Source organism: Cebus imitator, unplaced genomic scaffold (assembly GCF_001604975.1).
Source record: "Cebus imitator isolate Cc_AM_T3 unplaced genomic scaffold, Cebus_imitator-1.0 Scaffold3, whole genome shotgun sequence".
Lineage (NCBI taxonomy): Eukaryota > Metazoa > Chordata > Mammalia > Primates > Cebidae > Cebus > Cebus imitator.
In genome coordinates, this window is record NW_016107318.1 from 11,869,337 (window position 1) to 11,896,983 (window position 27,647).

The window sequence follows — 27,647 nt, forward strand, 5'->3', positions numbered from 1 at the left end:
AATTCCAAAACCCTTAACATGATGGCAAGGTAAAAGAGACTATCAGATTATCTTAAATTAAGATACTGTATTTATATGCCTCATATTAGAGAAATCTGTTTTGGTTACTGGCAAAATCTGGATATCATTAACTAATTCTGTATAAGTTATTTAATTTCTCTTCTCCTGACAAAATTAGGCTCATGTATGGAGATGGGGGTGGGTAAATAGAGAGGGTTTGGTTACCTCAAGAAAACAGGGCATACTTACAAGTGGGTTTTAGGTTACATTGAGTTTAGGTTAGGTGAATTTGTTGTTAACTATCAGACATAATATATTCTTTTTTCTAGTCTGTTCATCTTTTCAACAGAGTAACTATGATTACTAGATTTCCTGTATTCATATATATTTTAAATTATAAAAATGTGTAATGAATTAGACTGAATTTTTTAGCTGAAAAGAACATTAGGAAAAAGAAACTATGATGATAAATTAACAAAACTGTCATTACAAGTATTGGCAAATTCAGATGGCTCAATCTAACGTATTTTTATAATCCACATGCTTTCAGTTTTTCCTCTTACTGTTATAAAATTGAACTTCACAGAAGGTGAGTTTATGAAAGGTCAGTTGCTCTTCCATGCATCACACTGTCTTAGAGTAACTATAATGTGTCTATTCTGGGGAAATGAATTGTAAAATGGCAGAAAAACTATGTGAATATGTTTTAATTAACATCATCCCGTATTGCCAGATCTTCATGTAATTAAAATAACATGCTCATAACATCATAGCAGAATAAGAAGAGAGTGGATGGTAAAAAGAGTTACAGAGAAAGAAAGAGATCTAATAAATTCTGGGTTTGGGAAGAGGGATTGGGAAAGGTATATCTCTTGTGCTCTCTTATCTATCTTTTGCTATTTGCTATTGGGTTAGATTAAACCCCAAAAAATGTTGTCACTTAGGAAAGGCTATTCTTTTTTCCTTTCTTTTACTTCAGTTCTCCAGGTTGAACACTGCTATTAAGCTTTGTAAATAAATGTGCTCCATTAAAAACACATGATTTGATATTTTAAGTGATAGATAACTCAATGTTATTAACCCATTTCCCCCCAGCATTCTTTAAACTGAGACAATAGTAATTATAAGTAGATAAAAATATAGCTTTTCTTCTTAGCTTCTGACATTGCAAACAATTTCATTTTAGGATTAGCCATTCTTGTTTCTTTCAGAAAGTATAATTGGCTATGTGTGCTTTTCAATTAGTATGAATGAAACCGTAAATACATAACTTATTTGATTAAAGTCTATGCACATTTCTCTTTATTGCAAATGGGCTTTGATTTTATTGGACTAGGTACAAGTGAGTTCTATAGAAAAATAAACTGGCACATCCTTGATAGTTATTTGTGGAGAGAAGAGACATCTTGGGTGTAGCATTTCTGCAGTATTCCTGGCTTAAAATTTCTTCTTACTTCTTGCATGAGGAATCCATTTCCTTGCACTTTGCTGTTGTTATATATCTCTCCAGGATTAGAAATGCTGAACCCTCATAGCCCTCTTGTCCTCACATATAATTCTAGAATTTCATAGCCAGAAAAGAACATTCTAGTACCTTGCAAGTAGACACTTTATTTTTTATTTTTTTGAGACGGACTCTTGCTTTATTTTTATTTTTATTTTTTTCAGACAGACTCTTGCTCTGTCACTAAGCCTGGAGTGCAGTGGCACAATCACAGCTCACTGCAGCCTCCAACTCCTGGGCTCAAGCAGTTTTCCCACCTCAGCCTCCCTAGTAGCTGGGATTACAGGTGCTCATCACCGTGCCTGGTTAATTTTTAATTTTCTATAGAGAAGAAGTGTCACCATGCTGTCAAGGTTGGTCTTAAACTTGACTTTAAGCCATCTTCCTGCCTCTGCCTCTCAAAGTGGTAGGATTACAGGTGTGAGCCATCATGTCTGGCCTGACACTAACCTAGGTTCCCATCTGCAAGACATGCTGTGTATAATTTGTTATAATACTTATGTATACATTTCTGAATTCTAGCAAAAGGAAAAATATCTTTCTTTTGCTACTTCTGTCATGGAGTAAGGAACTCTGAAACCTTGGCTCAAGCTATAGCATACTTTTCTACCCAGTCTCACATTCTAGTAGGTAAGAGATATGAGATTAATGGGCTATATATTTTTCTCCAGACCGTAGAATTTAAAATAATTTCTTTGAAATTCAGTGGAGAAAAAAGTTAACTATTTTCTTTATTAATGAGTAGTATTTACCAAATGTTAGGGGGTTATGTTGTTAGTTTATTCTTGGCTGTTTTTCACTCAATTCATACAATTTTCAAAGAGTTGAATTTCTGAACTGGGGGGGATTTCAGATATAATATAAACAGCAGTTCATTTTACACATAACGAATTTGAGGCCCATAGACATGGTGTAAAATATTTAAGATCAAAGGACTATTTAGGCTATCTAAAAATACAGAACTTCCATAATAGGGTGTTAAAGAAAAATTTTATTTATTTATTTTTGTTTGTTTCTCTGCTCTAGCTCAAAATACCAACTGCTATATGCATCTTCTGCCTACATAGAATGAACTCAGGCCCTGGGTGGTGTTTCTATTGTGACATTGGCACAATAGTAGCTTAAACTCTTTTCAGAGAACAATCATTTTTGAAAACTTGAGTAGCTGATCGTAATCTTGCTAATTAGTTTAAGACATTTCTGAGAGGCTGGCTGTGGTGGCTCATGCTGTGATCCACTTTAGGAGGCGGAGGCGGGCGGATCACCTGAGGTCGAGAGTTTGAGACCAGCCTTACAAACATGGAGAAACGCTGTCTTTACTAAAAATACAAAAATTAGCTGGGCATGGTGGCACATGACAAATCCCAGCTACTTGGAGGCTGAGGCAGAAGAATCACTTGAACCCGGGAGGTGGAGTTTGCAGTGAGCCAAGATTGCACCATTGCACTACAGTCTGGGTAAAAAGAACGAAATTCTGTCTCAAAAAAAAAAAAAAAAAAAAAAAAAAAAACTTTAAAAAAAAAAAAAAAAAAAAAAAAACAAAAACAACTCTGAGAATGAAATGTTAAAGCAATCTTAGGATTTCTACTTTTCTAGAACTTTCTGAGAGAGCTCAGTACATTGGAGATAGGAGATCTCCTTGGAGTCCTCGGAGCTGACTTGAGGGTATCCTTGCATTCCTTAACTATGTGTATACGTATAGCTGACCTAAGGTTTCTTTTTCACATGTCCTGTCTTTTCAGTGAGTCTAAATCTTCAGTATATTATGTTGAACCATTTCACAATTGTTGCAAATGGTCAAATATTAGTAATATCAGGTAGTTTCGCCTATTTATATAATGGGAAATTTCTGGGGTTCTGAGTCAAATTGCTGAATCTTAAATACATCAACAATGCTTAAGAGCTTTTCCTTGGAATGTAGAAAATGATTATGAACCTCTTAGAGAGTGAATTCATGAGCTTCAAATCACTGATAAGAAACAAAGGAAAAAAATTAAAGAAAGTGAATTCAGAAAGAAAAAGGATAAAAAACCAAATAAATGAAGTTATGTAAAGTATTTGCTTAATTATTTATTGGAGAGATTCTTTTTTGATATGCAGAGGTTTAAGTTAGTGAAAGTCCTTTTCCATCACACAGTGCATTTTAAAAAGTCACCTTATATACATACAGCTAAACTTTTGTTTACCTAAGCAGGGGGAGTAGAAGAATATATTATGTATTTCACAGCAGTCAAATGACAGTAAGCCTGTGGTTGAGAAATTAAATATGGACCATTTCCTTCTCCCTCATGAAAATCACACAGACACTGTGTTTGGGCACTTACTCTTACTTTCACTTGATAACTATGCATACATTCATATATATATATTTCTTATATAATCAAGTAATTCCATTCAATTCAACAAAAATATGCAAAACATCTGTCATGTGCCAAGTACTGTAAGGTGCTAGGGCCATATGGTTCTGTCAGACTGAATTGTTTTTGATTTGACTTTCAGCCGCAAAACAATAAAGGCAAATAAGCAATGTGAGAAGGACTTATTTTCAATTGTTCAATTCAAAACATTTAACTTGGTAACATGATTACATATTTGTTTCAGTATTGCCATGTGCATGCATTTCTTTTATCTCTCTTACCTGAAGGATCTTATCACCAGGCTGCAGTAGGTTTGATGCTGGCCCATCAGGCTGAACCCTAGTAACAAAGATACCCTATAAGTCAGAAGTAACAGAGGTTAGGATTCTATTACCAAGAACCGGGCCTACTTAAAAAAATCTTCATTCATATAGAAAACAGTGAAAACAGATTCAGAAACAGTTTATGTATGTAGGCTTCAAAGATTATTATAGTTTTTTAAGCAAGGCAGCACTCTCCAAACCAAGTTTAAGAGAAGCGACATTTTTGCTTGTAAAAAGCAGCTTATCTTGTTTTGAAAGTGCAATTATGATTTATGAATTGATCTCATGGCATATTCTTAATGATTTTTTTCTTAAATCATTTGAAATGTGATACTGAACCATCGTTTGTATAAATTCTGAATTTGCCTTAAGTTTATTCTACTTAAACATGTCTCCATTAAAGGCAGTTGAAGGTATTGGAAAAAGCGTCTCCTATTTGATAGGTTCTAAGTTCAATATGCACTTTATAGAATTACATATACATTCTGGTTTATTTTAATGCATATTGTTTCATATGTTACTGAGAATTTTAATATAAAATGCATATGAACATATTAAACATAAGCAAACTGGAACATGCATTTTAAATAAAGTTTATGACTATATGGTCATAAAAATCCTTAAATTGATTAATGCAATTTATAAAAAAGTGAATTAATTTTGTTGACCATGTATATAAAGAAAACATATCAAATGTCTACTACATGCTGGGCCTGGGTGGCTCATGATATAGAAATATACAGAATATAGTTTGGGCTTTAATGAGCTCATAATCTAGTGGAAGAGAAGTCAAGAAAAGCAACAATTATAAAACATTGTGACAAGTGTTATGACAGAGGTATAACAGATTGTTAAAAAATGTACCCAGCTTATATTTGCGTGTTAGATCTTCCAAGAGGAGAAGACACCTGATAGCTGAATCATAAAGAACGGGCAAAAGGCATCCACAGAGGTAAGGGGAGGAAGGATGTTGCAGACACAGACGATAGCACATAAGTGAGTGTGCTTGTTATATTTGGGAAATTGAAGTGGTTCTGCTATGGCTGGAGTGCTGACGGAAGGGTGGCAGTGGACGGGGTTGGGAGTGTGGCACAGGATCAGGCCAAGAGTAGGTTAGAACAAGATTAAGCCGGCCTTTCATAAACCTTCTTATCAATTTCAGGTGCTACTAAAAGATTTTAAGCGTGATGGTGATAAGATTTTAATTGACATACAATGAACTGATGAATGGATAAAGAAAATGTGGTATATACCTATATAGTGAAATATTATTTGGCAATAAAATGGAGTAAAGTATGGAAACATGCTACAACATAGAAGAAAACATTATGAAAACATTATGCCCAGCGAAAGAAACAAGTTACAAAATGCCAAATATTATATAATTCCATTTATATGAAATGTCAAAATAGGCAAATGCATAGAAAGAGAAAGCAGATTAGCATTTGCCAGTAGCTGGGGAGTAACTGTTAACACGTACAGAGTTTCTTTTTGTACAAAATAAAATGTTCTGAAATTAGATTATCATAATGGTTGCACAACTCTGAATACATAAATCACATAAATGTACACCTTAAAAGGGTGAATTTTGTAGTATAGGAATTATATTTCAATATAGCTGTTAATAGTTTTTTATTCCTAAGAATTATTAAAATAGAAGACAATATTTTGATATTCTTGCCTATTATTTAGAAAAGCATGTTATTTGCTGATTTTTAAACATAGTAACTCACTTAAACTCATAACTCTGTGTGTGTGTGTGTATGTGTGTGTGTGTATGTGTAAATGTTTTAACAAACAGACCCAAACTAAAATACTTTTACTTGTGTTTTCACTTGACTTTTCAGAAGTTTATGAAACCTATTAATTTAAGTCTTTTGAATGATTTTTATCTTTCAGATTTTAATCTGTTTTCCTACTTATTTAAAGATGAAACTACAGATAGGCATCAAAATTTATAGAAAACTGTATAACTTTTAAGCAAGTTATTAGACTTCTAGGACTTAAGGATATAACTGGATAAATATGCAATATACATGTGCTAATATGTTCATCATAGTATTACTTGTAATAACAAAAATTACAAACCATACCTAACAGTCTAATAACAGGGCATTGATTAAAGACATTATAGTCAATCCCTACAATAGAATGATATGTGTTCATTAAAAGTGAAGTCCTAAATGGCTGATGTAGACGTACATAAATGTTTAGTGAAACAAGCAGATGATAAAACATTGTATGTGGTGGGATGCTATTTTTGCTGAGATGTGTGTGTATATATATATATGTGTGTGTGTATATATATATATTTGTGTGGGCAAATATCTGCAAGGCCTAAACATTAACAGTGGTAATACTAGGTAATGGGACATCAATTTTTTTCTTTTTGCTTATTTGTGTTTTTTTATTTTTCTACAATGATTATGCACTACTTATAGGATTAAGAAAATAAAACAAAATTTAAAAATTTGGGTTAGTGTTGGCACTCAGTAGTGATGCTTTAATAGCTTTGGCCAATTCAATTGTACAAATGGTCAATTCAAAAGAAAAAAGAAACTAGTTGTTTGAAAAAAGACAGTTAAGTAAGACTCAATTATTAATCCACGAGACCTGTGCACAGCACTAGTTGTGACAACAAATATAATCCACATAGTTCTTTCCACAGTGGGCAAAGAGCTCTCATATTGCATCATTTGAAGAGACTATATATACAATCAGTCCTCTTGGTAGCCCCTCCTTTGCTACTGGGTCTCTGTACAATAGGCAGAATGACTCTGTTGCCCAAAATAAGCCACTACATCTCTGATTGCTGGAAGTGAAGTTGTTTTGACTATTATTTTATCTCAGCAGTCAAAATGTCTGCTACCCAGTTAATTTAGATTGCCTTTCTTTAGCTCATTGTACAGGAACAGTTTTCAAAATGTTTGTATGAATCCAGATCATAGGAACTGAATTATGGCCATCGTATCTACAATGCCAGGAGGAACTAGCAACACTCTGCACCTGACTGCTGAAAGAATACAAACGTGGTGTCTGGCAGGTTTAATTTCACCTATCACATGGCTCTGGAGGATTCAACCTCTGTTCTGAAGACTTGCTTTGCTTTCTCTTATGGTGGCCTGAGTCTTCTAAAGTATGTATTACTTTTTTCCTAAAGCTTTATTATTTAATTTTATCATGTCTTTTCAATGAATAAACTTCATCAAGTAAGACCAATTGGTCCTGCCCATTGGTATAGTTTCCTCTTTTCCACATACATCCTATCAGCCAGCATACTGCCACATTAATACAAACAGAAAGCAATGACTGCTCCATTTGATCACGGTCTGCGGCATTCACTATTTGTGGAGGTGGAATGTTTCCCAAGCCTGTCTGTAAAGGTCAGTGCCCCAATTTTTCATTGTATTTAGGCAGATAAACATTGCTATATGAAAGAGGCCAGATAAATCTAAACCCATTTTGCCATTTTGTGATCTCTTCTATGATGAATATTGATGAGAAACGTGAAAATGTTGACCCTGTTTTGAAAAAGCTCATTGTAGCAACGTGTCACCCTTTTAACGACTCATTTTACCCTGAGATTTTAAAGAATACTTTGGCACTGATGACAGAATTTGCTGGGAAATCATCAGTCTGTTTGTATTCTAAAAATTAGAAATAATATCTTTCTACTGTTTGGTGAAAAGTTATCTCCTAACTTCAAACAACAAGAAACCGACTTGTGTGTATCAAAGATCCAAATAATGGCATCTTATAAATCTTTTAACTCTGCTAGCAAGATCATAAATGTGTTCAGTTTCCTGTAACATTTGGCAGAGTGCTAAATGAAGGACAAATTCTGATGTAATACATTTAAAACTAGCTACATAATGCATTCATGTAAGTCAAGATGAAAAATTATAATAGCCTATTATTGCATAGCACTCTTTATCATAAAACTGCTGTTATATAATAACCTATAAAACCAGGAGCTAAAAGTAGCAGCAACTTTAATTTCAAGTTTAATTTACATACCATGAAGCATTCTCTCTGCTTCTGTCAAGTCCCACAGGAAGGGGCTCAATAACTCTCTTTTTCAATGAGGCAGTATATATTAGTTTTCTACTGCTGCTACAAAATACTGTAAATCTAGTGGCTTAAAACATCACAAATTTACTATTTTACGGTTCTGCAGGTTAGAAGTCCAACACAGGGTTCACTGGGCTAAAACAAAAGTTTTGGTAGGGCTGCATTCTTTTCTAAAATCTTTAGGGGAGAATCCATTTCTCTGCCTTACGTAGCTTCTAGGAAATGTCTACATTCCTTGGCTCATGATCCCCTTCTTCCATCTTCAAGCTAGCAATGATGTACATCTCTGACCATTGTTTCTGCTGTCACATCTCCCTTTGACTGCAGTTAGGAAAGATTCTCCATTTTTTTTTCTTTTTTCTTTTTTTTTCTATTTTTCTTCAATGCTCTTAAGGGGGAGAAAGATTCTCCATTTTAAGGACCCATGTGATTACACTGGGCCCATCTGCATAATCCAGGGTAATCATCTCATCTCAAGGTCCTTAACTTCATCACATCTGCAAAGTCCTTTTTGCCATGTAATGTAACATATTCATAGTTCTGAGAGTTAGATTTTTTTTTTCTTGAGACAGGGTCTTATTCTGTTGCCCAGGCTGGAGTGCAGTGGCGTGATCATGGCTCAATGCAGCTTTTGCCTCCTGGGCTCAGGCCTCCCATCTCAGCCTCCTAAGTAGCTGTGACTACAGGCATGCGCCACCGTACCAGGCTAATTTTTGTATTTTTAGTAGAGACAGGGTTTCATCATGTTGCCCAGGCTGGTCTTGAACTTTTAAACTCAAGTGATTCACCCGCCTCAGCCTCTCAAAGTGCTGGAATTACAGGCATGAGCCATTGTATCCAGCCTAGGATGTTTTTGAGAAGCCATTTTTTCTGTCTACCACACTGTGCAAGCAGTGGTCAAGAGCATAGCTCTTGAGTTTACCTTTCTGTGTTCACCATTTACAATTGTTGACCTTGCACAAGTTAACTTCTATGGACTTAACTTTTCCTCATCAGTGGGTTAATAATGGTACATACTTCACATAATTGTTAGATGAGGTGACTGAGCGCATATAAAATAGAACAATGGATGACACTCAGTATAGTGTCAATAAATGTTACTGTAATTATCAAAAGTATGAAACTTGGCCAGGCATGGTGGCTCACTCCCTTAGTCCCATCACTTTGGAAGGCTGCGGTAGGCAGATCACGTGAGCCCAGGAGTTTGAGACCAGCCTGGGCAAAATGGCGAGACCCTGTCTCTATTTTTATTTTTTAACTTTTGAAACTCAATCTACAACTCAAGGTTTTTAATCTAGCAAAGCCCACATTGAGAATTTCTGAGTCTCCAACTATACCAGATTTATTGGCAGAAAAAATTCTTTTCCTCTCTGTTTAGCATATATTGAAAGGCCTATATTTGCCATCTTTCCTTTGAATTCCTAAAAAGTAAGGGGATTGGCACCTCTTATTTATGGAAGGGGATGAGAAGGGGCTGGAAAGTTCCTCCTGCCTCACCTATGGTTTCCTGGTGGTGGCTCACAGTGATAATGGCTCCAGGTGCTGTTCACTTTTAGTAATGGACAGGGGTCCCATCTGCAGGGTTTTCTAATAGTTTTAATAACTTTCAAGGGACTACTTCCTTTAGTAGCTCCAAGTCAGGAGTATCATTACTATAGCCTTTATACGAATGGCTAATAGAATCCACTGTAGTTAGTGGCTTGTGGCATCTCTGAGTGGGTTTTTCTTATGTCTCTCACCTCAGGTTCTTTAGCGACTTGAAAGCACAATGGCTTTCCTTCAGGACCACCTCTAGAGGGTATCTCACAACAGAGCAACATGGTAGGTGCTACAAGCTCCTTTCAAGAGTGTAAACCTTTGCTCTTCTCAGACACCAGCATTCGGACGTGTTTGAGACAGGCACAGATCCTGTGGATTCACGTATCATAGAGGGACTTCTCTAGGTTTGAACCAAAACTAATAGAGACAGGGCTAGCTGGATGCGCCACATAGGCATGATCTGTTGCCATTTCCTATCTCCACCTCATTTAAAAACTATTAATAGTCTTCTTACAAGTCATAAATGATTATTCCAGAAGTACCCATAATGGGCTTATAAAAAGTTTTGCTTTTCACAAGTAATTCTGGAAAAGGATAAGTTTGGGAGGCTTCTTGCATGTTAAGATATGACCTTGCCTTACTCGTTGCCTAGCTTCTACATCTCTGGACTTAAAGCTTAAAGGACTTGGAAAGTTAGTTTAAAAGGCCAACACTTAACATTCTAAGTTTAGAGGAGAAAGGAACTTTATATGGCTTTCTAATGATGAAGGTGAACGATTGTGACAGTCTCAGCTATTGTAAATGTGGACACCAAAATAGAACTTGTCTTAAGGGACCTACAACTTCAACTTATGAAATATGCTTTTCTTTAAAATTCTGAAAAGTCTTGGCTCTAGCTGATGCTAAGAAATTGGTTTCTAGAAAGACTATATCTCAAGTAAAAATGATATACAATTACAATTCAGAACACATTGATTAAAAATAGCATATAGTATTTCATGCATTCATATAATTATGAAAGTTCAAAGAGTGTTTCTAGAGGCAAAACTGACTCATGAAAAGAGCAAATAGAGATTCAATAGCTTTTAAGGGGAAACTATTTTTTTCCTAAAAATGTGGCAAATTAATATTTTCTTTCATAAGGTGGGCAATGTTAATATGAAGCTATATTGTGGCTTGTAGAAGCAACATTGGATATACATAAGAGCCTATATTTACTTAGTCCCTATAAGTATTAGAACACTTGACATATAAAGGGTAAAGGCATTATCAATAGTGCTCCTCTCCATGATCGAAAGTGTGATGACAAAGTATTTTAAGGTTGATTGCTATGCATCAAGTTTTAGGCTTTGAATAATTTGCTACCTTAGCAACTGAGAAATTTATATGCAGCAAGAGAAGAGATTTATCCTCTGTCCATTAGAAGTTGAGAGGAGAAGTGAGGGAAGAAGAGTGAAAGAGAGAGAGAGAAAGAAAGAAACGGACAGTGACAGCTGAATATGATGCTTCCATGAATGGCTGCACTTGGCTCACGAAACAGTTAAATGTAAAATCCAGAAAATATGAACAGAATGGAGAATTGCTTTAGAAACACAGAAGATTTGAGGCAGAGATAAAAGTAAAAATTCTGCGACTAAAGTCTTCTAAAAATTTAACAAAAATCTTACGCATAGATGTTTAAGGGAATTTCAGTTTCATTAATTTTTAAAAAAGTAAATATTAAAATGGAAATCCCTTGGTTGCTTTTGTAAAAAAATTTATTAATAATGCATTGGAGCAACAAAGAGACTAGTACAAACCATAGAAATGGATTATGGGATCACAAATCTCTTAGTGGCAATATAATGAAATGTAATATTCTAGCAAAATAAATACACATTGTTTGGTCTTCAGACTTGCATTGTTCTTTTAGGTCATTATAAAAGTTTGTTTAGTGCCAACTATATATTTATATTGTTTTCAAGATGGTGCTCTTCAGACCTGTTAAAAACAACCAAAAATCAGCAATTCATTCCTGTTTCTCTCAGATTGCTTTTAGAAATTATATATAACTACTAGAATTTTTTTGTAGTTTGATAATGATAATTGTGGGCTATTCTCTTTTAGATAATTTGGTTTTGGTTACTTTATAATTAAATTTTATTAAGTGCTTAGTATTTCTACTATTATTTAACAATTAAACATCTCTGGGATGTCTGCTATTGTGACTAAAAGTGCATTTGCAACCTGTTTATTTCTTGGTGAAATTCTTGAGCTTAAAAAAGAATTTTTGTTACTTCCTTATCATATGTTTTCTTAAAAGTCAATAATCATATTAATTCACTTATAATCCTTATGGATTTCTAGACTCAGAAAAAAATAAATGAAATATTTACCATTTACTTTATGAATCCCTTAAAGCCTGTATTTGAGACCCCAACTTGTGGTAAATATTTGAATTGCTAAGCTTTGTACAGTTTACTGATTCTGTCTGAGTCCCTAATGGCTTTTCCTTTCGGCTTCACAAATAGCATAAAATAGTAGAAATCATTAAAAACAGGAGTGGGAACTGTAGGAGGCTGTGCATTCTTCTTTTCAGTTATTCTTAACATAATATTGATAATCAGGTTTCTGATGATCATTCCCCTGCAGACTCCCTCAAAGTCCCTTTGGTTGCACAGTTTTTTGACACTATCTGCACTATTTTGAAATCCTGAATTGAAAAGTGAAGAATTCAGTGAAACTTCCTTTAACCATTCTGCTAAAATGCGGTTTTTGAAGTGAAAAATTGTTTTGTTGTAAGCTATATTTAGTCAAACTGATTCTCATATGTTTAATATGGTTTTATTTAATGGCTAACACATCATTGTATGGTCAGAACATGCTAGAAGTATTTCTTAGAGGTGGGTCAAGAAGTCAAAAAGGCTGGGGACAAGTTCCAGAAGACACTACAGTTGTGAATTCCTGATATGTTGACTAAAAGAGTAGCACTTAGGCCAAGGCTGTGCATAGGTGGTGTGCAGTAGAATGACAGAGGTGGGAAATCACGTTTATTCTCTATATTTATATGATTACTTACAATTTTAGAGTGCTGATATTTTTATTCATTACCTATGCATTTTTAGAAAGGTGTAGGTTAAAGATAAAGGACAGTGTAGTTGTACACATCTGAGACTGAGGGTGTGCTGCAAGGAGGATAATTACGCCACACACAGTAAAAGCATCGAGACTGCCTATGGCTGATGAACGAAGGCAGAGCAGTTCACATTCAGCAGAACTAGCAAAAGATTTAGAAGTAAAAGTCATTCTTGATTCTCTCCTTGTCTTTTCCGCCATTCTCACTTTATGGCCCAGAGATGAACACCTCAAGGAACTGAAGCCACCTCAGCTAATGCCACCTCAGCTGAGGCTACTCCAGCTAGTGGAAGTCATACAAAACCCAAACATATCATGGGTCTTTTTTCAGTGTAGAAATAAGCAAAGGCTCCCAAGTCTAGGTACTCCATTAACTTGGTCATTCTGAGTCAATGTAGAAATGTTTGTTCACAGAGAGGATAAAGGAAACATCTAATTTTTTTTCTCTTTCAACAAAGAGAACTCAGTGTATCTCAATAAACAAAAAAAGACAAATAAATAAATATGACTTTTCTTTAATCACTTTAATGTTTAGTCCCACACTAGAAGAGGTTGCTTATCTTCTATTAATGAATGTCCTCACAGGTTAAATGATAGCCCCTTTTAATGGAAATGTGCTTTGTGCATAGCGATGGGTTTATTCAACTAGATTTTAAATATAGGAAGCAGTTTTCTGTTTCATTGTACTTAGAATCAGATACTTAGACTATGTATAACATACTATTTATATTGTAAAGCTAATGAACAATTAAATAAATGCATAGGCTAGGCATGGTGGCTCACGTTTGTAATCCCAGCACTTTGGGAGGCCGAGGCAGGCGGATCACCTGAGGTCAGGACTTCAAGACCAGCCTGGCCAACATGGTGAAACCCCGTCTCTATTAAAAATACAAAAATTAGCTGGGTGTGGTGGTGGGCACCTGTAGTCCCAGCTACTTGAGAGGCTGAGGCAGGAGAATTGCTTGAACCTAGGAGGCAGAGGATGCACCTAGCGGAGATCGTACCACTGCACTCCAGCCTGGGTAATGAGCGAAACTCCGTCTCAAACAAAAAAAAAAAAAAAAAAAAGAAAAAAAAATGCATCTATGTGTACTTTGGTTCCTTATTCAGTAATCTTAAACTATTATTACTTACTCTTTAACTCTGGATTTATTGATTATTCTTCTTATTGATTGTGTAAGATCTTATTGTTAAGCTAATTTTAAGTGCTTTCATATTTTGATTGAAAAATGTTTAAGTTTCCAAAGTAGACACATATGCATTTATTTAATTGTTCATTAGCTTTACGATACTTTTTAATCACCTTATTTTTTTTTACATTTATGCCCCAGTGAAAGTTTCCTGAAGAATCAGAGATATTTATTTGCTTTCATAAGCTGAAATTCATTTCTCCTTTCTATTATAATAAAGTTTCTCCTTTCAACTGGCTAAAGCACACTACCATGCCTTTTTAAAAAAGCTTCATATAAGTGGTCATGCCTGTAGGAATACTATTAGTAGGAGATCGTGAAGACTACATTTCTACCAGTGTTTCTGAAAAGATCTGGGATATTTTACTCTAACATTAAGACAATGAACTGAAAGGTGAAAATTTATTTTTTATTAAAGAAAGAACTCATCTCACTTTTAATGTCCTCAAACAACCTACTGGCATTCAAATTGCAATATGACTAAGATGTGTCTGAAGTAATCAGGTATGTTTATAAAATAATTTATGCTTGAAATTTATTTTTAAAAATCATTTTATATATAAAATAAAATGTTTCAGCTCCTTCCTAAATTTAGTCTGAAGTACAAAACAATTTGATCTCTATCCCTTGCTCCTGAATTTTATTTTCACATAATGCATAAATTTTTCCAAATTACTTTGCCTTACATAATCACTTGAAGCAGAATTAAGGATGGGACACATATATAAATTATATTACTTATAAAATAAATTTAGAAACATACACAATAAATCATATTTGTCTAGTAGCTGCACAAAGTTAAGGAAATGTGCTAAAAGTAGTTTAATATTTATGTAGTAAATATACATCTTGTGCTATGAGGAGTTTTAGACAAATGTGTTTGCTATTCTTGTTTTATATATCCATGGAGAATACCTGACAGGAAATAGGCATATGGTATGTACCTTTTTTATAAGTTAAAAGCATATATTTAGCAAGCTTTTGTTTATGAATCACCCAATGTCATGAGGTTGAGCAAAACTGGAACAGTTTTCTTGTGCATTTTTGAACTTGTCGTTGCCACGCATGCATCTGAGTATCGTTATCCTTGGGTAAAAGCATTAAACAAAAGCTTCGATTCTACATGTCTAAGGGTCCTTCTTTTCTTAATCATGTAAAAACTTTTATTTTATATAATATCCATATCCACACCAAAAAGATGGAGTGAAAAGAAGAGGGCTTAAGTCTTGCTGCAGGATGTTTGGGTATCTGGAGGCAAAATTTAAATGTAACATAAATAATTTATAGTAATTTATTCTAAAATTCTAGGACATTTATTTAGAGTTTATTGGTGATTATAGTTTACATTTTCTATGCTCCTAATATTCTTTCCATGGCTTGGAATTTTACCTGTACCACAGGCAAATTAAGGCATTTAAAAAAAGCCATGAATTTGTTTTTTTCTGTCATTTCTGTGGCTACATTTAGATGGTCCAACTTGGTGGAAATATGGGTGAGCTCTCTGGCATCTACTGAGCTTAGGCACTTATGACAATTTTCCACACAATGGTGGATGTGGAAAATAACTGATTATCTGCCCCAGTGCCCCAGTATGTATATTTGCTGCTGTCAGGTCCTTTGAGGATGGGCTGAATCCATAAAACAGCTTTCATTTTGATACCATGACTAGATAGTTGTTTACAGGATTGTTCAGCACAACACCTTTACACCATATAGAGAAAGGGGCTATGAGTCTTCTTTAATGTCTAAGATCCCGGAGCTTAGTCTTTCTTCTCTCAGATGGAGCAAGGAAGAATATGAATCCCTGAATGATGAGTTTTGTGAATGCATCATTAAAAATTATCTTGTTTGCAGAGTTCTGGGTTGCCTTATTAAAGATTACAACAGCATGCTATCAGTCATCTATTAATGCAGTTTCCTTTTCCTAACAACATCCTGTGGAAATCATACTGGTAAATTCCTTAAATTTTGTAATCAGAAATTATTATTTTATGGGTGCTTACATACAAGCAAAGAATATTGTAGCTTGTTCCATTGGCAGGATCACCACTGTAATGACACCTTAGTCCACAGATATATAATTGCTTAGCAATGTTCTCTGTACAGTATGCTCCTAATTATATAGATTCAATAGAGAATACATGCTGACTCCTAAGGACTTGTTGAAGCAAATATCTAGACTATGGCTAATTAGAGGGCTCTGTAATACTCTCAGTATTAGAATATCATATTAGTCTCAACTCTCCAGGGTATAAATTTGTCATGTGGCTCTTCTGCTAAGTGACATTTGCAGATGGAGGCATGTATTATAATACTTATTATGAAAAGCATTTGGAGTCAGCTCAATTTGGTTTCAAATCTTGTCTGCCACAGATCAGCTAAATGATCTTGGGCAAGTTAATTAACCCCTCTGGACTTTAGTAAAATGGGAAATAATACTACTACTCAACTAACAGAAATTGTTATTGAAGATCACATAAATTCATATATATAAAGAACCTAATACAGTGCCCATCATGTTGTATATACTCAATAAAAGGCCATTATTTTTACTGGTTTATTATCAGATTTGTTGGCTTGAAATCTTTCATATCTCTGCAGCATCTTGACAACTTGACAGCAATGTTTCTTTATTGTAATAAACTAAATCATGGCTTTCATTCACTTCATTGAGAGGACAAGGGCAACTATTACACAGCGCCATTTCCACCCAGTGTTCTACTGCTTTCTCTTTCCAAGTATGGAAAAGCAGTTTCTGCTTTATAGTAAACACTGAAATAATGAGTTCTATGGTAAGTGAACTGGTATTTTTAACCACTAAACGTTCTGACAATATCAACTGCAAGGCTAATTGTTCTCAATCCTTTTAACTGGAGGAGACAATATTTGATCAAGACCACCTTGGATCTTGAAGGGGAAGTTAAGTTTGCTAGATGAGAGTGTTCTAAATGCTCAAAGTCTGGTAAAAATATTCCCTCATATTTGGCTTAAGCCTGATTCCTCCATGTTAACTTTTGGGCTGCCCTAAGTGTTTTTCTGCAACAATCTCACACTACCCCAGAACTTAGATCAGAACAGCTGCCAGACAAAATAATATAGTTCACTTTTGCCTCAGTTGCAACTCTAAGCTTTTTCAGTCTTTCCCTATCTGATTGTAATCATTTTGGATGCTGTCTCACATTGATTCTTGACATTTCCCTGAAACTAATTTCCGTCAACAATAATGAAGAGAATGAAACAAATGTATTAATTACTTTGGTACAGAAATTCCTCAGTACCTTTAAGACATTCAGATGTTCTTGGATACTTAGAATTTTGAGCAGCAAAACATTCAAACATCCATGAACAGAAAGTAAAATAATATAGTGCATTTCTGAGAATATTCCTAATCAATGACTTATTTATTTGAAGAGAGTATGTATCATATTAAAGTTTAAACTTTTGCATGACTAGATTCCTTATAAGTCTGCCTCAAACTCAGGCAGTATGTGTTGAATTTAATCATCTGTTTAACTTGGTTCCTCTTACTTCCATTTGTAAATCAGCCATTTCATGAAAAACCAATCTGTTTTTCTACATTTTCATTTTCTTACTGTTTAATATTTTTGGGTAGTTTCAGACACTGTGTTCAGCAAGTGTTTTATGCAACACGTTAAGAATAGGGCACTAGGGCTAAAAAAAAAAATTGAATTTTCAATAGATCAATCCCTTTCCTTGTGAGTGGACTAAATTCTTGTGTAAATTGTCAGAGTCAATGTCTTTAGATCCTCTGAACAGTTAACCAGTGTCCACATATGTTTGGCATGCCACCAAAATTGGTCAATAAATGAAAGGCAGTATTGAGATTCTTCTGTAGATTTGGAACTCCTAGTTGCTCCCACCAATTTTATAATAATAGAGATTGACTTTTCAGATTACGAATGATTTTAGAGTGTAATCAGCCAAAGAAAAGTACTTTTGACGGGAAATCTTTCAATGGACACATTATACAATTCAAGCGCTGTATCTGTTACATTTAACCGAAAGAGCAAATTACAAGATCACAGACATAGTTCAGTCTCACTAGAGTCATCAAAATGTTACATATGAGAAATTAAATGAATAGCTATAAAGTGTTCATATTCATCATAGTGGAAGAATTGCAGGCAGTGATTTGAAAGCCTCAGATCTAGTCTCTTTCAGTTGAAAACAGCAGAAATGCAACAGCATTCTGAATCTTGACTAACAACCTATTCATCCTTAATTAAAAATTTTTTTACCCGGTACCTTCCAAATATATAGTGAAAAGATTATATGCTGGTGAGAAATAACAGAAAAATGTGGCTTGAATTTCAATTATCCTAAGAATCATAAGGTTATTAACTTTTCATTGAAATAATTTATGAAAGAGATATAAAATGAGAGACAAAAACAGGAGGCAAGATAAGACATAATGATTTGAGGTTTTCAAAAACTCCATCATATGTTTCTGATAATTTTGAACTTTTATGCTTTTTAAGATGTATTAATAATTTATTAAAATTAAGTAAACAGTTGGTTTGGCAAAGCCATGAAAATTTTAATTATAATAAATCAATGGTATCCTCAACCTCATTTCAAAATGTAAATATAGTAGTTACTTATAAACAGATGTTTCTAATTGGCATTCCCCTAATTATAAGACTGCCTCATACACACTCCTTTTATATGAGTAGCTGCTCCAGCCTGTTGACCAAAGGAGCTTCCATCCATGGTCACTGGAGATTTTCCTCTGGTCTCTTCCTTGCTAATGTATATAATAGGAATATTGCAAACAACCTCTTCTCCTGACCTTCTCCGTAAAGGAAAAGAAGAAGGGTAGGAAAAGCATAAGAAACAAGATCACTGGGAAGAAGGGGAGGAGAATATGGTATTAAAGGCTCTGTTTCAGACTACAGAAAGCTCCAGAGTAACGGCATCCCAGGTTTTTCAGAAATAGGTCTCATAATCAGAAATTAATCTATGGGTTTTTATAATTGTGATGAGTTGACAGGGTGTGGACCAGGTTGTGACTCAAAGGTAGGTACAGAGCCTGTGAAGGTTTTATTCATATTTAATTTTTGTCTTTCCTTTTTTTAGCTTCCTCAGGTTGAATAATTTTTGCCTTTCTTTATCATTCTAAAGTTTTATGCAGTCACTTAATGCAATTTGATGAGCTCAAAAGTAGATAGCTTCAATTATCATTGAATAATTACTAATTGATTCAAAGCTGAGACTATTAAACACTGACGGTAGCAGGGCAGGTTTTATAGCTCCAGGTAAATATTTAAAAAGTAAAAAATCAAATGGTCCATGTTGGAGTCAGGCAGGTCACATGTGAGCACAGGCAACATCTTGAATGTCCAGGAAATGCTTGAGATTAGGTTGGGGTGCTTTAATTCCATAGTTTGACAAGCAGGAGTAAGAATGAGAGGAGGGCCTAATTCTTCTGCTAATGCTACTTGATTTTCTCATAGAAAATTTGTTTTCTGTGGTTTCTCAAATCTACAGTTCTATTAGCAAAATTCCTTACATGCTTGATGAATCTAAGTGATGGCAGTCAGCTTGCCTTTGCATTGAATTACTATATAATCATTCTGCTACTGTGAGAAAACAATTTCCTAAGTAATAAATAAGTGACTTACAAGTTAACTTTTGGAAACAAAGTGTTAGAAACTGCCTGTATTCCTTTATTTACAAATATATACAACTGTGAAGCCGGAAACAAAAACAAAACACAAAGCGTCTCCACAAAAATACAAAAAAGTTTTGTCTTTTAAATAGAATGTTTAGATACTATTTGTGTCTTATTCTTAGTATTTGTCAAGCGCACTAGTAAATTCTTTTATCCCTGTGCTGAAAAAGTTTCTAATTGGCTTCAGAGTTAGCTAGCTCATGAAAACACAGTAAAAACACTTGAATTTTTTTCTAACCTTTGTTACTGTAGGAGACAGTATTTTTCTAATTAAAATTGTCAACAAGATATTCTTTTCTTACCTTGTCAGAAGGTTTGAATGGATTTCCTTGTCCACTGATTCCACCACTGATACTAAATCCAAGGCCAGGATTCTTTTCTATTCTCACACAAAACTATGTAAAAAAGATATAAAAAAGTAAGTAAATAGCTATCAAATCTAAATATTTTCAAATAACTGTATTTCAGTAGAAAAGATTCACAATTCACCTGAGTTCTTAGGGTTAGCCTATGTTGACTTGATACAAAAAAAGAGTATCAACTTTGACAAAATGTTTAATGTTTCTATATGCATCAGTTATGATGGAAACTAGCTTGAAATTACCCAGGCAAGACAATATTAGCAAGTACTCATTTGTTACCATATACAGGACTAAATTTTGATTAGCCATTTTTAAAAATTAAAAGTCTTATAAACATTTAAAATACTGTGCATTATTTTAGCTATTGACCATAAATACATTCAGATTGATTAGAACGGACTGTCTGAGTAAGTGAAACAAAATTTTAAAATGTAGAGTGAGAGAATATATGGTTATTTAAATGGATTGTGCCCACTTTGTAGTAGAGTAGAATAATTCATCTGCTTGTTAGATCATTCTTTGTTTAAAAATATTAGATATTTTAATTTGAGAAAGTAGCCACAGCTTATGTAAGTGTGAAAAAAGGGAAGAATGAAATGCTCAGTGAAGAGTTTCTAGTCTAGTAGCAGCTCCTGGAGTAGAAGTTAGGCACTTTAGAAGGAAGAGGAGAACAGTGTGGTAGGGTCTAGTGAAAGAGGTCAACAATGTGGAGACATTGCTGGGGAAAGAGAATGGCCATTAAACGTTTAGGACTGTGAAGGCAAACATTCTAATGTTCTGTGTTATATTACCTCTGCAATACCCCAAATCATCAAAAAAAAGTCCATTAAACATGAAAGCCTTTTGTTTTATAGTAATATGGGGAAATGATGGCATTAAGAGGAGGGTCTGCCGTGAGATAAGCCTGTAGTAAAAATGACAGCAATTATAGAAGTTAATAAAAAGAGTGTAGATCAAGAAAGCAGCAGAAATGACATCAGTGCTGGGGATGACCTAGAGAAACTCTAACAAACCTAAGAATTTCTGGAGACCCTGAGCAGATGTGTGTGTGGGCTGTGGGGAAAATGTTAGATCTCTAGGTAAGGTGGGACAGGGTGTTCCCAGATAAATGAAAGACTTTGTACCAAGAGACAGTATACATTAGTTACATAAAGAAAAATCACTTTATAATTTTATTAATTATTATTATTTATTTATTTATTTTGGAGACAAGGTTGTACTCTGTCACCCAGGCTGTAGTGCGGTGTTGCAATCAGCTCACTGCAGCCTTGAGCTCCTGGGCTCAAAGGATCCTCCTGCCTCAGCCTTCCAAGTAGCTGAGACTTACACGTGTATGCCACCATGCCTGGATAATTTTAGTTTGTTACTTTTTGTAGAGATAGAGACTTGCTGTGTTGCCCAGGCTGATTTCAAACTCCTGTCCTCAAGGGATTCTCCCACCTAGGCCTACCAAATCCCTGGGATCACAGCTGTGAGCCACTGTGCCCACCTCTTTTACAACTTTCAAGTACAGAGTAAGTACTGAAATTAGGTGAACCACGTGTTACCAAAGGTTAGCACACAAAAGATTAATAAAGAGTTAAGAAAAAAAATAAGATGGTGTACTTTAGCTTATATTTTGTATTTACATAACCATCTACTGGATTCTACTGGACTGTGATTGCAAACATTTGCTTTCTTAAGCAGCCCATTTTTCCTCCCAGCATTCTTGCTTAGCCTATTAGTTTGCTTATGGCAAATCTAAATGCCCAAACATTCTTTATATTTTTATTGTGAAGGTATCATCAATCCCTATCTCTTAGTTCAAGGCAGAGTGAGTCCTATTTCTGACTTAATTAGCATACATTATCATTGCAGCCTGGATCAATTGGGTTTGTCTGTTTAATAATCCTATACTTAATTCACTGTCATATTTCATAATAGTAAATATAATGTTTAACTATTAGACAGTTCACTTGTAACACAAGGATGAAAAACTATGCACTAATATAATTTTTATGTAGAGTCATTAATGAGTAGTTTCTAAATTATGAGTAAATGCAAGTACTATAAGTATTATCCCATGTTTTATTTTAAAGATGTTTAATTACAACTTTTCCTGCAATTGAGCTAGATTTGTTAAAACTAGTTATCATAAGTAGTAGAATTTACAGTTTATAATAATTTGTATTTTTACATGGCTCACAGTTTATGAATATAAACTTATAATAGCCTGATGTAGCTGGAAGAAATATTTTAGCTTTATTCAATATGTTAGTCGATCTTTTTATTATTATTTATTAATTAGAAAATGAGAAGAAAGCAACCAATGTGATGAAAACATTTTTCTTTTGTGTTTTCCACGTTTCTATGCATTCCAATTACATTATTTAAAATTGGGGTTACGTCTTTCTAAGGTGAACATTTCATATTGCACAACATAATATGTGGAAGGCATATGCACTTCTGGCTTTCTCCAGGCCACTATAAAACTCAAAGGAAACAAATATAACAGGTTTAATTTACAAAGTAAATTGCTGAGAGTAGTTTCTAGTTGTTCTCTTTCAAGGGAGTGACTATATCTATTTTATATTATTGTAAATCTGAAAGGCACTAAATATCTAAGAGAAACAAATTTCACATGTGCCATGCATATGAAGAACTGCCTCAATATATTTTTTTAATAATAGAAATAATAAAGATGACAGTGTAGTTTTATAAATGTGAAAAACAAATGTAAATTCTGATCTGAAGCTAGACTGCTCTTGGGCATGCTAAGGTATGGCTAATAGGTTGTGTTGTGACTACTGGGTCTCATAAAGTATGTCAGAGAGAGGATTCCTCTCACATATAAGGAGTTCTGCCTGCCTGCTAAGGCCAAAAGAAGCCATAAAATGAAAGAAGACAGAATACTTTAGATCCAAAAAGCAGTCTGAAACTAAAGAGGATCAGCAAAGAGAAAATGTGGTGTTCTAGTAAAAGATCAGGTCTAGAAAGCTAATAAATAGCCTATTTAATAAGAACCAGTATTTTAATTTTCTTTTTATTTATTGCTTATTTTTTTGAGATAGTGTCTTGCTGTTACCCAGGTTGGAGTGCAGTGGTGTGATCTTGGCTCACTGCAGCCTCTGACTCCCATGTTCAAGTGATCCTCCCATCTTAGTCTTTGGAGTAGCTGGGACTACAGGCATGTGTCACCATGCTCGGTTAATTTTTTAATTTTCTTTTTTTTTTTTTTGGGACGGAGTTTTGCTCTTGTTACCCAGGCTGGAGTGCAATGGCCCGATCTCGGCTCACCGCAACCTCCGCCTCCTGGGTTCAGGCAATTCTCCTGCCTCAGCCTCCTGAGTAGCTGGGATTACAGGCACGCGCCACCATGCCCAACTAATGTTTTGTATTTTTAGTAGAGACGGGGTTTCACCGTGTTGACCAGGATGGTCTTGATCTCTTGACCTCGTGATCCACCCGCCTTGGCCTCCCAAAGTGCTGGGATTACAGGCTTGAGCCACTGTGCCCGGCCAATTTTTTAATTTTCTTTGTAGAGATGAGGTCTCACGCTATTGCTCAGGCTGGTCTTGAACTCCTGGGCTCAAGTGATCCTCCCATCTCGGCCTTCCAAAGTGCTGGGATAATAGTCATGAGTCATGGCACCAGCCTCAGTTTTCTTTTAAGAGGCTGTTTTTAAAATACGAAATTTTTGGCTGAAAACATATGCAGTAGTAGTGCAATCAGTGGTCTTTCAGAGTCTGCTTCCATAATTTTACTTTACTTGATACTTCCAGTCTGTGTTAATCTTACTCTAATTACAATACTGGGTCTTATTTTGGAAAGGCTTTTGTGATAAAATGGATAGTTACAAAAATTAGCTCGGCATGGTGGTGCACACCTGTAGTCCAGTCCTAGATACTCAGGAGGCTGAGGTGGGAGGATCACTTGTGACCAGGGGTTTGAAGCTGCAGTGAGCTATGATTGCGCCACTGCATTCCAGCCTGGGCGAGCCCTTTCAGTAAAATAAATAAATGAATAAATAAATAAGAAAGAATAAAGGCTAAAATTCTCCCTGCCTACCTCAGTAAAAAGGATGTAATGACTCCTTGTTAAAACACATGATGAGTTTTAGAAGGAATGCCAGTTATCCACAGTGCCTCAATTATCAATGACTTTGAAATAAACTACTCTGAGAAATCATTATAGCTTTGAAAATAACTGTTTCGGAAATCACGATTTATGACTTTATTCCACAAACATTTATTAATTTCCTACCACATACCAGGCAAATAAAAACATCTTTGACCTCATAGAACTTACATTCTAATGAGGAAGATAGAGACATAAACAACAAACAAGTAATTTCAGATAGTGGGATGAGCTGTGGAAAACAGGAAGAGAGGTAGTAGAGAATGATTGAGAGGGATTGAGAAGCTATTATACTTATTTAAGTTTATTCTTGCCTCAGGAAAGAGTTATTTTAGATAGAGTAGGTAAAAAAGTCCTCTCTGAGTATGTCACATTTGAGTAGAAATGTGAATGATGTCAAGGATCAAGCAATGAACAATAAGAAAAATGAAAAACTATCTCAAGCAAAGGGAATAGCAATTGTAAATGCCCTAAAGATGGACTGGTCTTTATGAAGTCACGAAACAACAAGATGATATAGGGTGGACATATAGATCAATTTAATACAATTGAGAGTCTGAAATAAATACTAACATTTATAGTCAGATAATTTTGACAAAGGGTTCAATGTAATTCAATGGGAGAAAGCAGTCTTTCAACAAATGGTGCTGGGACAAGATACTCACATGCAGAAGAATGAATCTGTACTCATATTTTACACCACACACAAAAGTTATGTAAAGTAGAACAGAGGCTGAAATGTAAGACCTAGATTATAAAACTCTTTGATTAAAATACGAAAGGAGTAAAGTTTGTCACCTTAGATTAGGCAATGATTCTTAGATATGAAACCAAAGATGATATAAGAGATTGATATGTTGGATTTCAACAAAACTAAAAACCTTTGTGCTTCAAAGAAGACCATTAAAAAATGAAAAGAAAACCCACAGAATGAGAGAAAATATTTGCAAATGATATATCTGATTAGGGTTGTATATCCAGAATATATAGGTAACTTTTACAATTCAATAATAAAAAGACATCCAAATTAAAAAATAGGCAAAATATTTTTATGGACATTTCTCCAAAGAAGATATACAAACATGCAAAAAGGATATGAAAATATATTCAATATCATTGGCCATTAGAGAAATGACAATAAATCAAAATGACAATGACATACTAATGAAAAGGATGGTTATAATACAAAAGACAGACAATAACAAGTATGGATAAGGATATGGAAAAAGTGGAACCCTCATTCATTGCTGCTCAGAATGTAATATGTTGTAACTACTTTTAGAAAAGAGTTTGGCAGTTCCTCAAAACGCTAAACATAATTACCATATGACTCAGCAATTTCACTTCTATCTGCCCAAGAAAAATGAAAACATATATCTATACACAAATTTGTACATTAATGTTTATAGCAGCATATTCTTAATAGCCAAAAAGTAGAAACAACCCAAATGTCCATCAACCATCAACTGCTAAATGCATAAGCAAAATGTGGTATATCTATACAATGGAATATTATTTAGCAATGACAAAGAATGAAATACTGATACATGCTAAACTCAGTTTCTTATACTAAGTGAAAGGAGAAAATAACGAAAATACATGTGTTATATGATCTCATTCATATTAATGGTCCAGAATAGGCAAACATATAGAGACAGAAAGTAGATGGGTAGTTGTCTAGGGCTGGAGGGAGTATGGAAAGTATCTGCTTACGGATGCAAAGTTTCTTTCTGAATGATGAAAATGTTGTAAAGTCATATTATAGTGATAGTCACACAACTGTAAAAATGTAATAAAATAATAAATTATATACTTTAAGCAGGTGAACTTTATTGTATATAAGCTATATCAATAAAGCTGTTAAAAAACAAGGTCAGCATGACAGAGCTAAGGAAAGAATAGAAGGAGAGGTAGGTAGGTGGGGCCAGATCTGTAGGGACACTATGCCATAGTAAGGATTTAAAATTTATTCAGAAATTTTGAAAGCCACTAGAGTATTTTAAGAGGAAGAATGATGTGATATGATTTATGTTTTTTTCTTTTTTAAGATTACGCTAGTAGTGGAGAATAGACAAAAGGGAGATAAACTGGAAGAAGAGAAAGCAATATGAAGTAGTTGGGGTGGGTTATGCCCAACTAAGATGGTAGCTGTGTGGGTGGTGAGAAGTGATGGGTTCAAGACATATCTTGATGAAATTGCTGTGGATTGAGTGCAGGCTGTGAGAAAGGGGAATCAGGATCTTGGGTCATATCAAAAGGGTGATAGGCCAACAACTGAAATGGGGAAGTCTAGAAGGGAAGTAGATTTGGTAGAGGTAGCAGCATGTAGAGGTTTTTTAAAACCACGTTAAGTTTAACAAACTCATCAGACATCCAGGTTGAGATGTCAAGTAGCTAACTGCATATAGACATCTGGAGTGAAGGAGTGAGACCAAGGCTGGGGACACAAATTTTGGAGTTACTCAGCCTAGAACTGAATCCAGGGGAGAGTGTGGATAGACAAGAAGAGTCAAGTCCTAAGCAGTGGATCACTCCAACATTTAGAGGTCAAGGACAGAAGAGGAACCAACGAAGAAACCAGAAAATAATGGTTGATGTAGTAAGAGGAAAATCAATAGAATTATGGCAGCCAAGTGAAAAAAATGTTTCAAGAAAAAAAGTCAAACCACATGGCTGAGAGGTCAAATAAGATAAGGATGGAGATTTGACTATAGGACTTGACAGAAGCAGAGAGAATGCTTTATAGTATTTAAATTAAACTTGAAATTAAAGCTGCTGCTACTTTTAGCTCCTGGTTTTATGGGTTATTATATAACAGCAGTTTTATGATAAAGCTATCCAATAATAAGCTATAATTTTTCATTTTTACTTACATTATGTGCATTACTTAGTCATACTAAACTTCTCTGGATTTTCCAAATTTCTCAAAAAGCCTGTGAAATAGGCTCAAAAAGGAAACAGTAATTATAAAAATGTATACGTTAATATTCGAGGATAATTGTTATTTTTTTGAAATACTAATCCTATTTTCAAATCTTTTTGTGTCGTGAATGAAAGATTCAAGTCCAGCTCAAATCCCTAGTTAAATCTTTCAAAAAGATATACTGGTCAGCTGGGTGCAGTGGCTCATGTCTGTAATCCCAGGCTGAGGTGGGTGGACCACTTGAGCCCAGGAGTTCAAGACCAGCCTTGCCAACATTGTGAAACTCCATTTCTACCAAAAATACCAAAATTGGCAGGGTGTGGTGGAGCATGCTGTAATCCCAGCTACTCGGGTGGCTAAGGCAAGAGAATTGCTTGAATCCAGGAGGCGGAGGCTGCAGTGAGTTTGCCCCACTGCACTCCAGCCTGGGGTGACAAAGGCTCTGCCTCAAAAAAA

At 34.8% G+C, this 27,647-nt stretch overlaps 1 protein-coding gene across 8 annotated transcripts in view; it reads right to left on the reverse strand.

Moving 5' to 3' along the window:
* LRRC7 (leucine rich repeat containing 7) overlaps positions 1 to 27,647 on the reverse strand; it is a 579,044-nt gene that overhangs the window by 15,018 nt on the left and 536,379 nt on the right. For 7 of the 8 annotated variants that reach the window (XM_037739858.1, XM_037739854.1, XM_037739849.1 and 4 more), the window contains 2 exons: positions 20,093 to 20,185; positions 4,143 to 4,217 (listed from right to left, as the gene is read on the reverse strand). In XM_037739858.1, coding sequence (XP_037595786.1) covers positions 4,143 to 4,217; positions 20,093 to 20,185 — 168 coding nt within the window. The remainder of the gene's footprint in view (positions 1 to 4,142; positions 4,218 to 20,092; positions 20,186 to 27,647) is intronic. The other variant, XM_037739851.1, reaches the window with a different exon arrangement.